The 16,501-nt window shown below is 41.5% G+C and overlaps 1 protein-coding gene across 5 annotated transcripts in view; it reads right to left on the reverse strand.

Annotated features, from left to right (window-relative positions):
- Nucleotides 1–16,501, reverse strand: part of CACNA1E (calcium voltage-gated channel subunit alpha1 E) — a 464,826-nt gene that overhangs the window by 128,630 nt on the left and 319,695 nt on the right. For all 5 annotated transcript variants that reach the window (XM_054693427.1, XM_054693426.1, XM_037506339.2 and 2 more), the window contains exon 8: nucleotides 11,767–11,870. In XM_054693427.1, coding sequence (XP_054549402.1) covers nucleotides 11,767–11,870 — 104 coding nt within the window. The remainder of the gene's footprint in view (nucleotides 1–11,766; nucleotides 11,871–16,501) is intronic.

Consider the following 16,501-nt stretch of genomic DNA (forward strand, 5'->3'; position numbering starts at 1 on the left):
CCCAACACCTCTAGCCTGTACCTCAGTTCTTATATGCATAAATAATAAATAAATCTTTAACAAAAAAAAGTTATACATGAAATTTTTGACTGTGTGAGGGGCCACCCAGAGCCCGCACACCATTCAAAGGTAAACTGTGAACTGTGTTCACCCTCTCTCAGGTACTAAAACAGTCATCATGGATGATCAAGTTTCCCCAACAACCCTGTATAGTGGATCAAGGAGCTGGAGGATCTAGGTTCAGGGCAACATCTTGCATGAAATAGCTGCATGTAACCTAAGCAAGTCACTCATCTCATGCTTTTTAGTGTGATAATTTTTATCACACTTAGGGATACAACTGACAAAACAGTATCTTCAGGAAATGCAAACTCAACAAACTCTCATAGCTTTATACATGACCCCTAAGGCCAGACAGATCATCCAGAAATTGTGTCAGACTAGAAACTATAAACAAGCTACTCTGGTCCTGACATGTGTTTAATGTACGGGTGTGACATGCTAACCTGCAATCTCTGCCTACAGTTCTGGAAAGCTCAATATGCTTTGCCTATCCCCAAGGGACCCTACATTTCCATCAAGTTCTGCTCTGCTGGGTGCCAGATCATTTCCTTCCAGAAAGGGCATTTAAACTATATGGAGGATGTGTTTAGGAACATGGGTGTTTGGGCTTGGCAGATCTTGGTAAATATTCTGAACCTGCTGCTTAATAGCTTTGTGAGCAAATTACCAAACCTCCCTGTCACCATTAGCCCATTTATAAAAGAAGACAGGAATACTTCATAGGGTCACTGTGAGAATTAAATGAAACCACGCGTGGCATGATATTGGCATAATGCTTGGTACACAGCACAGACTCAGTAAAATTACAGTTAAAAAAACAAAAAACAACTAAAAAATAAAACCCTATACTTGCCACCAGGTAAATGAGCTAAAAGATTTTAAAACTCAATAGGTCCAAAACCTAAATTCTTTCCCTCAAAAGCTCTTCATCCTTTGTTTTCCCCCAATAGTGGCTCAACGGAGAAATTAAGAAGCAGTCTGAGAGACACTCTGATTTCCACCCCAGTGCACGCTCAGGTCCATCCACAGTCACATCACATAGACCCTACCTGCCAGCACCTCTTAGCCTGCCCACCCTCTCCCCCACCTCTCCACTGTGCCCCTGGAGGCTTCACTTCACCTCTCTGCAATTGCTGCCATTTCTCTCTGCTTCTCTTTATAGTGTCTTCAGGGTGCTCATTTTTAAAGGTAAACAGGTCATCTTCCTTTCTTAAAACTGGAGAACCTCCTCAGAGCTTTTGGGATCGGGTTTCAACTCATTAGTTTAGGTCAAAGGAAGAGCTGTTCCTGAAGGGCCCTTCTGTGCCTCAACATTCATTCATTCCCTCTACTCCCTGCAACACACTTCACCCAGTCACGTCAAGTGATCTTATTCGTTGTCTCTACCATGCCAACCTGCCGGAATGTCCTTCTTCCTTTTTCCAGCTAGCCAGTACTCATTCTCCAAAAGTCCACATTAATGTCATCTTCTTTAGTTGACCTTGCCTGGTCCTTTCCTTGTCAAATCTAAACCTCTGCCCTGCTATCTCTCTACCTGGAATATGTAGATTCTCCTTGTGAGAGGCACACTCTGTCCTTGTTTGAACTGGAGTCCCCAGCCCCCAGCAGCAGGTAACAAATGCTCAGTGACAGTCACCTGAGTGAATGGCTGAACTTTCACTGGTTGAGTCCAGTGTCAGAATCCCGGCAGGAGACGTGCTATGTAGTTCACCCATACACTTTTCTCAGCACTGGACACATGTAAAACTAATACCCACCAACCCTCAGAGATCCCATCCAGACCACTGAGCTGGACATGAAGAGCAACTTTCTTAAGATCATTAGTCATCTTGCTCAAGTCAGGACTGGATACACTCAGTGACTCCTTCCTAATATCCAAAGGGAAGAGTGAAAGGTGATTCAGGGGATCCATGGTTTAATACTGAAAGTACAGTTATTAAAGTATGTTCCTTGTAGCCAGCACCTAGATCCTATAACCTTTGTATCTTCAACAATGCCTTGCAAGATAGTGGGTGCCTGACAATATATGACCTGCATGTATGAATCTTAAAACAGTTTTTAATGGGATTAGAATTCTGAATATAGATGAATATATACTCCAGCATATGTATTTGAAATGATGTTTTCAATTAATCTAACAACCTCCTTATTTTATTCAATTTTGTAATCTCAGAGTCTAGCAAGGTGCCCTGTGCATAGCAGATATACAATAAATGTTTGCTGAATTGGAAACCAACACCACATCTGAATTGGTTGTCAGACAGCTGCAGAGCCACTGCAATCACTGAAGAGACGCAACCAGAAGAATCCTCTATAACATGGACAATGTAGTACTCCCCATCAGTTCTCAGGACAAGAGGACCTGGGCAGTGGGTCACAGCCTCACCAACCAGGTGCATATCAGTCATGCGTTAACATGCAGACCAGCATGTGTGAATTAGTGTGTGCATCAGTGCATGTACAGATTAAAACTTGCACTCAAATATGTATGATTAGGCTGCTATTCTAAGCAGCCTTCCTCTAGTGCCAGTGCCCCCGATGGAGGCCACCTGGTATAATAAAGGAAGCAACTAACCACAAGATGAGAAATTGTAATCTCTGGCCCCGCTTTTGCCAGTGACCACCTGGAGGCTAGCACCTCTAAACTGTCCTCTTCCCATTGTGAATAGTGTCAAGTAGCACACAGAGCTGCTGCGAAGAACAAGTAAGATCATGGCAGCAAAGGTACTCTGAAAATTATGACACGCTTTCCATACAGGAGGATTCATAGCGCTCCCCCATATAAGCGGCCTCTGGCACGGTGGTTTCTGTCTGGGTTTGGAGAGAGTACAACCACTCCCCAGGCCCCCCTCCTCTCTCCTCTCTGCAGAAGCCTTGGGAGCAAAGGGTAGAAGCAGGGCAACAGCTCAGGGTCATTTTCTGTTTGTGCGAGACTTCTGCCCTGTAGCCCTTGCCAGCACTTCAGGCCATGCTTATGCAGCCCTGGTTGGTTTCCATGGAGACAGGAAGCTCTGCTTCTCTTCAAGCTTAAGCTAATGGTTTTCATCAAATCCCATTTCCTCTGAGACAAGTAAAAATGCTACGATGCTTCTAGCCACACTTCCTCTTTAAATACACCAAAGCTGACAAACATATCTCAGAGCCATCCTCCCACCAACACCTGAACCCCTGGCGTGGGGGCCTGTCATTTCCACGCGTGTCCAGACAGCCCTGAGCAGTGGTGTTGATGCTTGCCCCTCTTGGTGGGACTCTTCTCATCCCATGGGGCTCCTCTTCCCATTCCTTCTTTCCTGTTGTAGACAAGCCTTGGTGCGTAACATTTAAGCTGCCTGCAGGTCACTGGGAATATGTCCACTGGAGATAAAATCTTAAGAGTTTTTTACCTGGCTTTTGGGTGAAACCAAACCCACACTCTAAGGGCAAAAGTCTATACCCCCCACAGCCCTCCCTGCCTTTCAGAGTCATGTGCGAGCCAGACCAAACAGAAGGGCTCGTGGCTCCCTGTACACAGAACTAGCTGTTGCTGAACATTTGGTGACACCAGTGGAACCCTCTCCTGCCACGTGTGTGAGCCTCAGAAGTTGAAAAAGAAACCAGGACAAAAATACTTCAGCCCTAGCCTGTAAGACCCATATTGTTAACACTCCTTTAAATGTCAAAATGTATTCACACCAGCTGTCCCCAGCTGCTGTTATCACTTCCTAGTTTTCTCCAGAAGCGCTAAGGATGCACATGCCATCCCTCACCCACCCTGAGGAGGCCTTCCCCAGTCAGATAGGGGCTCATGACCTCACAGCTGGTGTGAGCCAACTCACAGGGTACTCCTCAGATGACAGCCACCCAGACCTAACAGTGCAGAAAATGAATTACCATTGGCCCTTGAACAACGCACACCGGAACTGAACAGGTCCACTTATGGGGATTTTTTCCCATAAATACAACTGGTGCTCTGGATCTGCAAGTTGCACATTCAGGATTCAACCAATTGTGAATGCTGGTTGAACTGAGTTCACAGATGTGGACCCCGCAAATGTGGAGGCCCAACTAGAAGCAACTTGAGTATCACAGATTTTGATATCCACTGGGGTCCTGAATCATATTTCCTGTGGATACCAAGTGATAACTGTAGTTAAGTTTTTTGGAAAATCTAGTTATGTGAGGATTTTTCTATGATGTAGGGTCAGTGACATAACCCTACTGTTGTTCAAACATGAATGAAGGGTGTAAGCCAGACCCTTACTCTAAGCCAGACCCTGCATTAAGGCTAGGCATTGGCATATGCACGGGATACTGCTATCATTTCAGAGAAGGAAACAGCCTGGAGTGATCTGACCAGGTGGCAGGATCAGGCTTCCACCCAGTACTGTTAGATGCCAAAACTCAGCCTTCTCCCGATGTGTTGTACTATTCTTTCTCATCTAGAGAAGGATGAGGACAATTCAAGACGCAATTCCAAACTGGATATAGTCCATCAGAGTGGATATGGTCAGACACAAAGAGCTGTCCCATTGGGCAGTGTTCTGTCTGTTAAGACACACCTTGATGTAGTCCCAGCTGTTTATCTTTGTCTTCACTATCACTGCTTTGGGTGATGTGTCTGTAAAGATGTCTTTGATGTGCAAATCCCGTAGTGTTTCGCCTATATTTCCTTCTATGTATTTTATGGTTTCAGGTCTTATGTCTAGTTCTTTAATCCATTTTGAGTTGATTTTTGTGTATGGTGTGAGGTAGTGGTCAAGCTTCATTCTTTTGCATGTAGCGACCCAGTTTTCCCAGCACCATTTATTGAACAAACTTTCTTTGCTCCAATGCATAGTCTTTGCTCCTTTGTCAAAGATTAGTTGACCATAAATCTGTGGGTTTATTTCTGGATTTTCTATTCGATTCCATTGGTCTGTATGTCTGTTCTTGTTCCAATACCATGCAGTTTTGATGATTATGGCTTTGTAGTATAGTTTGAAGTCTGGGAGTGTGATGCCTCCATTTCCTTCTACATCAAATTAAAGAGCTTCTGCACAGCAAAAGAGACAATAACAAAAACAAAGAGAAACCCCACCAACTGGGAGAACATTTTTGCACCCAACACTAATGATAAAGGACTGATCACAAAAATCTGCAAAGAGCTGATGAGACTCAGCAACAACAAAGAAAATAATCCAGTCAAAAAATGGGCAGAAGAGCTAAAAAGAAACTTCTCTGAAGAGGAAATGCAAATGGCCAACAGACATATGAAAAAATGTTCAACATCACTTGCAATCAGGGAAATGCAAATCAAAACTACCATGAGATACCATCTCACACCAGTGAGAATGGCACATATTAAAAAAACTAGCAACAACAAATGTTGGCGAGGATGTGGAGAAAAAGGAACTCTTCTGCACTGTTGGTGGGAGTGCAAACTGGTCCAACCACTATGGAGAGCTGTGTGGAGATTTCTGGACCTACCAAACATAGAGCTTCCATATGATCCAGCAATTCCACTCCTAGGTATTTACCCAAAGGACACAGAAACATCAATTCCAAAAAGCACCTGCACCCCTATGTTTATAGCAGCACTGTTTACAATAGCTAAGCTTTGGAAACAACCCAAATGCCCAAAAGTAGATGACTGGATCAAGAAGATGTGGTACATATGCACCATGGAATATTACTCAGCATTCAAAAAAGATAAACACATGCAATTTGCAGCAACATGGATGGCGCTGGAAGGGATCATGCTCAGCGAAATAAGCCAAAAAGAAAAAGAAAAATACCGGATGGTCTCACTCATAGCAGGAATCTAGAAAACTTAAATAAGGGACCAGGAAAATGAATATAAGAAAGTGAAAATCAAAATCAACAAAAAACTATGAACCAGAGACACTTTTTGGGGGGTGGGGGGGCGGGAGGGGAAGGATTGGGGTCAGAATGGGGCGTTTGCAATTGTATGGGGGAATATAAAAATAAAATTTAAGATTAAAAAAAAAAAAAAAAGACACACCTTGAATCCATACTTAGAGCTGATTCTAAGTCACCAATGACTTGTTAACATAGCGTCCACTCTTCTCCCTCTTCAAATAGTAAGAATCTGACTTGAATTTTTTAAATTAAAACATGGACACACTTAAAAATAAGGAGTAAGAATAAAAAACATCAGGCCTCCCCAGTGGCACAGCAGTTGAGCGCTGGGTTGCGAAGCTGCCTGCAGCCTTTGCAGCGCCAGTCCGATCCCCGGCCACTGGATGAGGGTCCCACATGGCTTGCAGACCTCTCCTGCCACCAGCTGCTCCCCTCAGCAGTGCTCCCTTCCTTCGTCATTCTGCCTGTTCTGCTCTCTGCTCTGACTCTGGTGAATTCTCTCACCCTCCGGCGCTTCTGACTTTACTCAGTGCTTGTATAAATAAATAAATAAATCTTTAAAAAAAAAAGGGGGAATGCTTTCAAAAAAATAAATAAATAAAAAACATCAGAAAAGCTTACACAAAGGAGATTATCCCTCCAGTAAAAATACAAAAAGGAAGTGTGTGGTCCGGCACTTACAGCCAAGCTCTCTTGAGAGAGTATCTGACTTGTAGGAATAGGCCTTGTGGAGAGATTACCTAGAACAGTGCTTGGGCAGAAAGGATGTCACTAAATGCTCACTAAGTAAATATATGAGAAATCCCATTATGTCTTATAACTCTTCACTCATACACACTATTAAGGATGCCCTCACCATATCTTCTTATTTTCCTTCATAACCATTTCACATATTGTCACTATTTCTTAGCTGCCCACAGTTGGAGGATATGATTGTTTCCTCCTTAATCCCACTGAATCTGGTCTTTCCCCAGGTCAGTCCTTCCCCTACTAATTCTAGATAAATGGTCTTATATACTCCTTTCTTACTATATTTTGTGTGTGCAATATTTTTACTTTACTATTTAATGGCTATTTTTCTCAAAGCAATGCAAGTTGAGTTTTAAAGTCAAATATTTTTAAAAGACGTGTTACGAAAATACAGCAGTCCTTTGCCATACCTCCCCACCCTTGAATCTCACTCCCCAGAGGCAAAACTTTTACCTATTTTACCTGTTTCTTTTGCTATTTATTTTCAATTTTCTAAATATTATATTTACACAATAGCTATTTCCTTATCTTTCAATTTTAGATATTGCTTAACAACTTCTTTTCTGTGGAACCTAACATTTTACTCTTTGATAGTCCCTTTCCCCCCCCCATACTTATCCTCCTCCAACTTCTCAAGGCAATTATAGCACCATGAAAGGCTATCTCAAGATCCAGCCTTAACAGTGTAAATCTGGTTGACAACTGAGTAGCATAAAGGACTTACTATGCTTATATTTCTTTCTTTTTTTTAAGATTTATTTATTTATGCATACAAGAGCTAGGGTATAGGCCAAAGATGTGGGGACTGAGAGGATTCACCAGAGACAGAGCGGGGAACAGAACAGGCAGACTGACTGAAGTACACTGCTGAGGGGAGCAGCGGGTGAGCCAGGCGAGGTCTACTGTGCCATGTGGGTTGCTCCCTGGCTGGCCAGGGATGGAACTCGAGCTGCAGAGGCTGTGGATTGCTTCATAGAGTGGTGCTTAACCCCTTGTGCCACCAGGAAGGCCCCTATGCTTATATTTCTTTAGTGGTAACACTTTTATATTTTGTAGACTGGTTTAGATAGAGTGTGTTTGTGTGTATGAAAATAGAAACCAACATTTTTATATCCACATATATATACACATATATATTCACACAAATATATTTACACACACACACACACATACACACTCTTGGTCTTTGAACAAAGTAGGAGTCAGGAACAATAACATCCCTGCCACCCATGTGGAGTCAAAAACCAAGTATTACTTTACTGCTACTAGTCTGCTGTTGTTGACCAGAAAACTTACTGATAACATAAACATACATAATTTGTATGCTATTATGTATTATATACTGTATTCTAAAAATAAAAGAAGCTAGAGAAAGGAAAATGTTAAGACTATCCAAAAAGAAAATACATTTATAGTACTGTACTGTATTATTGAAAAAATCTGCGTAGAAGTGGATCTGCACGGTTCAAACCCACCGTTGTTCAGTAGTCAACTGTATGTAGTTTTGACAAAACAGTTAAAATCTTCTGAATACAATAATACACATCAGGGAAAATATTAGTTGCACTTTTCTTTCTGAAAGGTATATTGAGAGCCCTTGTAATCATACTCAAATCTGAATTTGCTGCTTTCTAGGCATTCAATCACTGTCATCCTAGACTCCCCTTCACCAATCATGCTGGGAATCCTCTTTGCCTCTTCTATTGGATCTAGTTTCCATGAATATCATATTCTTCTCTTTCTTTATTTCTTTGTTAATAACTCGCATCTTCTAGTAACACTCTCAGAAAGTGTCTGAAAATACTCTTTTCCATTGACAAGTAATTGTTATTTTGGCTGGGTATAGAATTCTATCTTGTTCCCTACCCCACCCCCAACTTTGGAAAGTTTTAGGAACTTCTCAACTGGTTTCTAATTTTCAATATTGTCACTGAGATGTCCAGTGTTATTCTAATTCTTGGTTCATTGTAGATCAAATATATGCCCTTCTAAATCACCCAGAAGCTTCTGGAATAGTCTCTTTATTCAGATGCTCTGAAATTTCATGGTGATATGTCCTGGTATGGTCTCTCTTCAGTACAGTTCTGAGTCCTAAGTGGGCCTTTTCATTTTTAATTAATTAAATGCATTCATTCCCTTTGATCACAACATTCACCTCCCATCTCACTATAATCTAGTTAATGTGTACTTTTTATTTGAATGTATTTTTATAAACTGTGTACTGTCCTGTGTACATGAATTTTTTGTATATGTGAATGGTATCATACCACTGTTCTCACTAAACTATGCTTCAAAAATACTTTGTTTCCATGGTTACATGGTTTTTATTGTTCCTAATTGCTGGATATATGTCACAGTATGTACCCAACAGTTTACCTGTCTACTCTCCCAGTTGCAGATACCAGCACTGCTTCTGATCACCATCATTATAAAACAGTGCTGGAAAGAACATCCTTGCATGTGAGATCTTCCTATTTGTCCATGTAAGTCTTTTTAGCTTTGGGAACCCATCTAGTATTTTTTTGTTAATTTCTTCCTTTCCATTTCTCTGTTCTTTTTATTCTAATTAGTTGAATGTAGGGCCAGTGCACTGATTTTCTTATTTTTGTTCTATATTCTAAGTGTTTAATAAAATATGTATTCCAACTATTTAATATCTTATTTTAGTTTCACAATATTTTTACATGATTAGAACCTCATTTTTACCTTAATGTATTTTACCTTCACATTCAAGAGCTTTTTAAACTGCTGATTGGTTTATATAAACAGCAATCTGTTGCTCTGTGAGTGAAATCTTTCTCTTCTATCTCTGTTCATAGCAATTACAGTTTTTAAGTTATCTTCTGCTCCCTCAATGTTCACATTCCCTCTAACTTCTTTTCCTTTCCTACTTAATATTTTGGTTTTGGACTTTTGTGTTGTACATTTTTTTCAGTTGTGATGATCCCTAACTGTGTTCATATTTAAAAAGCAAGGTACGAAAGACTTACTGCAAACTGTGTGCAGAGTTGGGGCTTGTGCAGGGTGTCAGGGTAGTGAGCTGAATGGTGTCTCCCCAGAATATATGTCTACATCCTAATACCTGGAACATTTGGAAAGCCTTTACAGTTGTATTTAAGTAAAAGATCCTGAGATAAAGAGATCATCCTGGATTAAACAGTTCAAGAGGCAAGTGTCCTTATGAGGGACAGGTAGAAGGGGATTCTAGACAGAAGAGGAGGAAGCAATGTAACCAACAGTGGCAGAGGCTGGAATGACAAATCACAGACAAGCAATGCCTAGAATCACCAGATGCTGAGAGAATAAGGAAATTCTCCCTTAGAGCCCTTAGCACAACAAGGGAGCATTGCCCTGCCATATTTTGGAACTCTTGCCTCCAAAACTGTGACAGTATTAACTTTCCTCACAGTTTAAGCCAACTAGTTTGTGATAATTTATTGCAGCAACCACAGGAAAATAATTAAGTGAATCTCATAGATGGTGAAGGGGGGGAACCCATTTCCCTGGCAACTCCCAAGTATCAGTATACATAGGTCTTTTCTCTTAAGATGGATAGTTTCCCCACAGAGGATGAAGTTCTGTCAGACCGCTATATTCTGAGAGTCCTGCGGTATAAGAGGCTGGGAATATGACCTACAGTTTGTGGACTTTCATTTGTCTGCCACAACATACCAAACTCACTCTCTGGGGAACCTGAATTTACCATGTCAAGCTTCTCTAATTCAACCTCTAATGAGAGTAAATCTTCTAACTTTGGCTGGTCTAGGGTCTGGCTGGCACAGACACCTGTTGGCATTGTTTAGGAGAGGACATCTAAGTTCCTGACAAAAACTTATCACCAAGCCTCTTGTGTTTAGTCCACTCATACTCCAGCTCTCAGACATACCTGGTGCCTCTAATTCCTAAGTTTTTGTAGGAACCTTTAGGGTTCTGAGGGAAATCATTCTGCTCTATAATTGACATTTCTCACTATAGGCAATTAAACCTCAGATTTCCATTACTAGCTCAGTTACCATTTACTCTGTCTTCAAAACTTTTGGTGATAACTTAGACTTACTGTCTGTCACTTCCTCTCCAGTTTTTTTGGTGTCATGAGGTCCTTTCCTAAATGTATTTCCTGAATTAGTGGGGTGACCAGAGAAAATCAACTTGGTTCAATCAACCACATTTAAACAAAAGCAATACTTTGTAAATTTTCATTTGAAGAATTCAAGTCACTCAGACAAGAAACCAAGCTCAGTTTGGGTTAGAAACGTGACAGACCCTCTAAGATCTACCCATGTAGCCACACTTTATATGGCTAGATTTTCCAAAATGAACTTTTCATTCTAGTTAAGTTAGGTTGCATAACAATCTCTTCGTTACCCACCCTCCACCCCAGGATCTCTCATTTCTTCATCTTTCATTATGTTGTGGGGATTTCCCCTTTCTGCAATGTCCACTCCAATATATTCAATTTTATCCTATGACACATTTTATATTCAAGCAAAATTCCAGTCCTTCATGAAACCATCCCTGATGACTGCATATATATATAATTTTCTCCCTTCCCTCAAACCAAATATCTGAATCTTATATTAGTAAAGAACCCCCATTTCCTAACTGTTTCAAGTGTTTGTGCTGTCCTTTCAGCAAAATATAAGTGCAGGAAACATGTGATCCATGCCACATGAACATACTAGGCATTGAGTACTTGCCAACCAGTATGTATTAGAGTCACAAAGATGGGATTTGATGTCCAGTGTGTGATAGATTAGAATCTTTTGAAGATAAAGACTGTATCTTATTCTACTTTATGTCCCTAACAACCAGCACAGTATTTTACATAGCCTTTTACCATTACATGACCAAATAAAGAATGGATGGCTAATGACTCTCACTAGATTCTGTGTTCAATGTTGTACCTGATCCAAAGACTTTTTAATTCTTAGAATAATTAAGACAATGAGAATAATGGTTCACTACTGCATTCCCAGTATCAAGAACAGCATTTGGCACATAGGGACTGCTCAGCAAATGTCTTCTAAATGGAGGTTGAATAAACGAATCTGCCAAAAGTCAAGGGCATCAGTTTATAGTTAGAAAAGATTAAGAAGAGAAGAATATCTGGCTTACCCGGAAAGCACTCCTAGGACTAGGTTGAGAACAAAGAAGGATCCAATGATGATGAGGGGGATGAAGTACAGCCAATTCCAGGTGGCTCCTAAGGCATCATTGGTCTGAAAGAAAGAAAAATGGTTCCTTAAGTACTTCACCAAAAACATCAGCTGGGGGCTCCCTGGCGGTGCAAGGGGTTAAGTCTCAGCACTATGTAGCTATCAGTAGGCACTGCAGCACAAGTTTCATTCCCGGACAGGGAGCTACCCACACAGCACAGCAGACCTGTCCTGTCTCGTCTGCTGCTCTCCTCAGCAGTGTATTTCAGTTGATCTGCCTGTTCTGCTCCCAACTCTTGTCTCTGGTGAATCCTCTCAACCCGCCATCCCCCTGCACTTCTGGCCTGTACCCCAGTTCTTGTATGCATAAATAATAAATCTTTTTTAAAAATCAGTTAAGAGGAGGCAGCTCCTACAGCCTTGCAGGTAGGGTGATGTAACAAGCACAACACAATACAATTCAAAGTTGTCTCATTCATTCACAATTTGGTGTTAATGTGGGTTAATTCATTATATTCCATGCATACAGTGAAGTACATGCATCTGCCTCATTTAACTTATGACATAGCTGGACCCCCAAAAGACCAAATACATTTCCAATGTCATGCAAACTATTTCTGGTTTTATGTTTGGTGATATGGGTTCTATGCCTTTGCACTTTAAATGGGACAAATTCTTAGAAAGACAGCGGCAGGCTGTATCCATCATTCTGTTCAAAGGATATTGACTGGGTTCCTTGGGAGACATGAGTTTCTTTCACATCTTGTTCAGCCCTTGACCTGAGCTCTGGTTTTCCTTCTTCTATGACAGCTCAAAAGCACATATCTGGCCCAGGTGTGGCCCCAGTAAAGCTCTGGATAAAACAAGGAATAAATCTAGGTTTGCTTGCTCTAATGCTAACACAGTGAACTGAAAAAATCATGGAAATCCGTATTCTGTATTCTAAAACTACAAGTTCGAGTCGAGGCACTTGGATGGTGGAGGTTTGAAAGAGAGTAATACCACCAGACTTAGCCAAAAGAAGCAACTCTTGGCAGGATGTCTTATTAAGACCTGGGAACAGTTTTGCAACATTATGAATAGCCATCTTTACACTTAAGACTCTCAACTGAGTTTACTTTCACTCTCCCTAATCATGAGATCAACCCCAAATCTTTCTAAATGGTCTGCTTGCCTTGCATTTTATGTAGGCAGGGCTTTGAGCCTACTCTAACGCCATCCTCCCTCACTCCAAACTTTAATATCCATTTGTAACTCACTGTTTCTGAAAGATATTTTATTCTCAATTCACTGGAGAAACAAGGCCAAAGTCAAATACAAAACATTTACAATTTTACATTGTCAAAAATTCACAGGCTAAATTAGTAAACATTAGATCTGAACTCAGAATTTCTAAAGTAAGGGGTTTCATCCAAAATTAACCTTTCTCTCACTACTAAATTTTGCAAATATATTTTGAGTCACTGTCCTCATGGTTCACCATGGACTTCTGTGGCATTTTGTCTTGTCTGTCTCCCAGATTATCTCGTTTTCTTTATGCCTCCCATTCAAATACATCAGTCCACAGAATACAGCCTCTCACTGATGATGGCAGCTATCATTGCACAAATTTGTCCATTAAAAAGAGCTTCTAAGACAATTTCTTTCACTAAACTTGGCCTTTTGTCTTGCCCCTACATTGTTCAGAGAGAAAAGGTTGCAAATGAAACAGAATGAAATGCACACCTTCTGCATTGAGTGGGACACAGATAGGACCTGCTAATTTCAGTGTGTAAGATCTAGTTGTTTGGTATAAACAGGTCTGGTCAGTAAACAAAGATGTGAGTCATATCTCAGAAGTAATTCCTCCAGGTTATCAGAAGGAAGAGTAGAAATAGGAACCAAGGGTTGCTAGAGTTTTTAAACGGACAGAGGAAGGTGTTTTTTTGTTGTTGTTTTTTTTTTTTTCCTGAGCTATGGAGGCTGGAGTCTTCCTATGAGTTGAAGGATAAATTGAATGACCCTTGTATAGCTAGCTATAATTTTTCTCATGATTATAAATACAATATTCTGTAAAGACTCAGATGGGGGTGGGTGGGTGGTGGCCTCCAGATCAACAAGCCTCATTCTCTCTAACCAGTACCCACTCCTCCTTGGTAGGTTGTTTGGCAGCAAGGAGTAAGTGTGCTCCCAGAACCCAGATCACTGTTTGGTTGCCAATAAACATTTACAGTTGACTCTCCAACAACGAGGGATGTAGAGATGCCAAGCTTCCATGCAGTTGCAAATGCAAGTACAACTTTTGACTCTAACCAAACTTAATTACTAATAGCCTGCTTTGGACCAAAAGTCTTACCAATAGTATAAACAATTGATAAGCACATATTTTGTAAGTTATATGTATTACATACCATAATTTTATAATAAAGTAAGTTAAGGGAAAGAAAATGTTATTAAGACGATCATCAGGGCACCCACATAAAGGTCTTCATCCTCATCATTGTCTTCACTTTGAGTAGAGGAGGACGAGGAGGTTTGAGAAAATCCACATATAAGTGAACCTGCACAATTCAAAGCCGTGTTATTCAACAGTCAACTGTAGTTGGTATCAGCAATAGTGATGATGAAATTACGACTTTAAAGGTGAACTGCAGTTGGTATAAGCAATAGTGAAAATGAAATTATGACTTTTATGTGTCCCAGGAGGGACTAAGATACAATTTGAAAGAGATTAGAGCAATCTCATTGGGGTAACTATTTGCCAGAGAGGTTGGGACTGAAGAACATTCCCCAAATTATGTTGTTATTGCTGGTGATCTGTACAATGTTAATATGTGGAAAACGAACTTCTCTAACCCAAGACACTTGGGAAACACAGATTATACTTTCCATTAGCCTGTGAGAAGACCCATCAAAAAAGGGGACATTATTAATGTTATTTCATCATTTTATAAACTGTCTTGATTATGAAACCCTCTTTCTAAAAGAAAATCTATTAATTTTTTTTTTAATTTTCTCTTTTTTTAAGATTTATTTATTTATACAAGTGCTGGGGTACAGGCCAGATGCACAGGAGGGTGAGAGGATTCACCAGAGACAGAGCGGGGAACAGAACAGGCAGACTGACGAAATACACTGCAGAGGGGAGCAGGGGGCGAGACAGGAGAGATCTGCTGTGCCATGTGGGATTCTCGCTGGCCGGGTGGGATCGAACTGATGCTGCAGAGGCTGTGGACAGCTTCACAGCGTGGCACTCAACCGCCTGCACCACCAGGAAGGCCCAAAATCTATTAACATTATTAGGACATACAACCTGGGAAATGCAAAACTCTCTTCAGTGGTCCTGAGACTAGGAAATAGGTTTTCCAATTCTTCTAGAACATATCGGTGATACTTAGTTTCATTTTATTGGGTGCTTTGTGTGGATGCTTCGGTTTTGCTTTAAACTTAAAGGCAAGAACCTTAATTAACTGTCTGCTCATTTCTGTACCTAGCACCTAACAAAGTCAGCTCTTTCTACATGCTCAACTAATCAAGACCACCGTTTGAGTAAGATGGGTCTCATGTTAAAAATATATACCCAGGGCCTCCCCTGGTGGCGCAGTGGTTGAGCGCTGGGCTGCGAGGCTGCCCGCAGCCTCTGCAGCGCTGGTTCGTTCCCCAGCTGCTGGCGAGGGCCCACAAAAAAAAATATATATCCCCAAAATTCATTTCGATATTCCCCTTTCAATCTGTGCAGCTCTATCTGATTTGCTTTATAAAAAAAAAGTGAACCATTACAGACAACAATGGGACAAAGAGAAGAATATCTGGGGGACACCAGCACCCCAGCACTGTGCCCTAGGGGCTCTTCTTAAAGAGGACTGACACCTTAAAAGTTTCTTCTGGAGAAAGCCTGATGGCTCCTGGGGATTATTCACAAGGCTTTTATAACAGATTTGCCCCACCCTCGCTCCACCTGTCTCCTCTCCCTCTGGTCTCAGTACCTGCCCTCCCATCCTGCCTCCCGGGTGGCCCCATCCTCACTTCAACTCCCCAATCTGTCAACAGATCTATGGCACCACCAGACAGGCCTGGGGACAGACCTCAGCAGAAAGTGGGCAAGCAGAGGACTTTAGGCTCCCCTCCCCCTAAATGGCAAGGTTCTTTCTGATGCTAATTAGAGCTTCAATCTCCTTCTGATTCATCACTATTAAAGCCTTAAAATTGTCCAGTGTAGGAGAGCCAACTACTAAAGCGTCTCTTGAGATTAAAAAAAGAAGAAAGTAATCAACAACTCCAAAGGCAGCCAGTGCCGTGAGGCACGTGCAGTGGGGTTCAGGAACCCCACGTGGGAAGTTGCCAGTTCAGCCTGAGTTGTGGCTGTGTGACTGAGTCCTCCTCCAGTGTGCACGTGGCTGCCTCTCAGCAGGAGGTACCTGTGTGAGAGGGAGAATTCCTCCCTTTTCTTCTCTCTCTACCTTACTCGCAGCTTCTGGGACTCTCCCTCAAGCTGCTTGTATGCAGGCTCATAAAACTTGAGGGTCCTTAGGGACTTTTCTTGCAAGAACAGGGGACAGCCAGGCTAAGTACTCCTAGTGCCATCCTGGGGAGGAAAACCCACAGCTTTCCAAACACATCCCGCTGTATTCTGGCCCCAGGACAGTCTCCAGAGGACCTTCCCTGCACAGACCGGCGGCACGATGGAGCAGCAAAGTGTCAAACAGCTTCTCTGC

This window comes from Talpa occidentalis, unplaced genomic scaffold (assembly GCF_014898055.3).
Source record: "Talpa occidentalis isolate TD23 unplaced genomic scaffold, MPIMG_talOcc4v2.1 talOcc4.12, whole genome shotgun sequence".
NCBI lineage: Eukaryota > Metazoa > Chordata > Mammalia > Eulipotyphla > Talpidae > Talpa > Talpa occidentalis.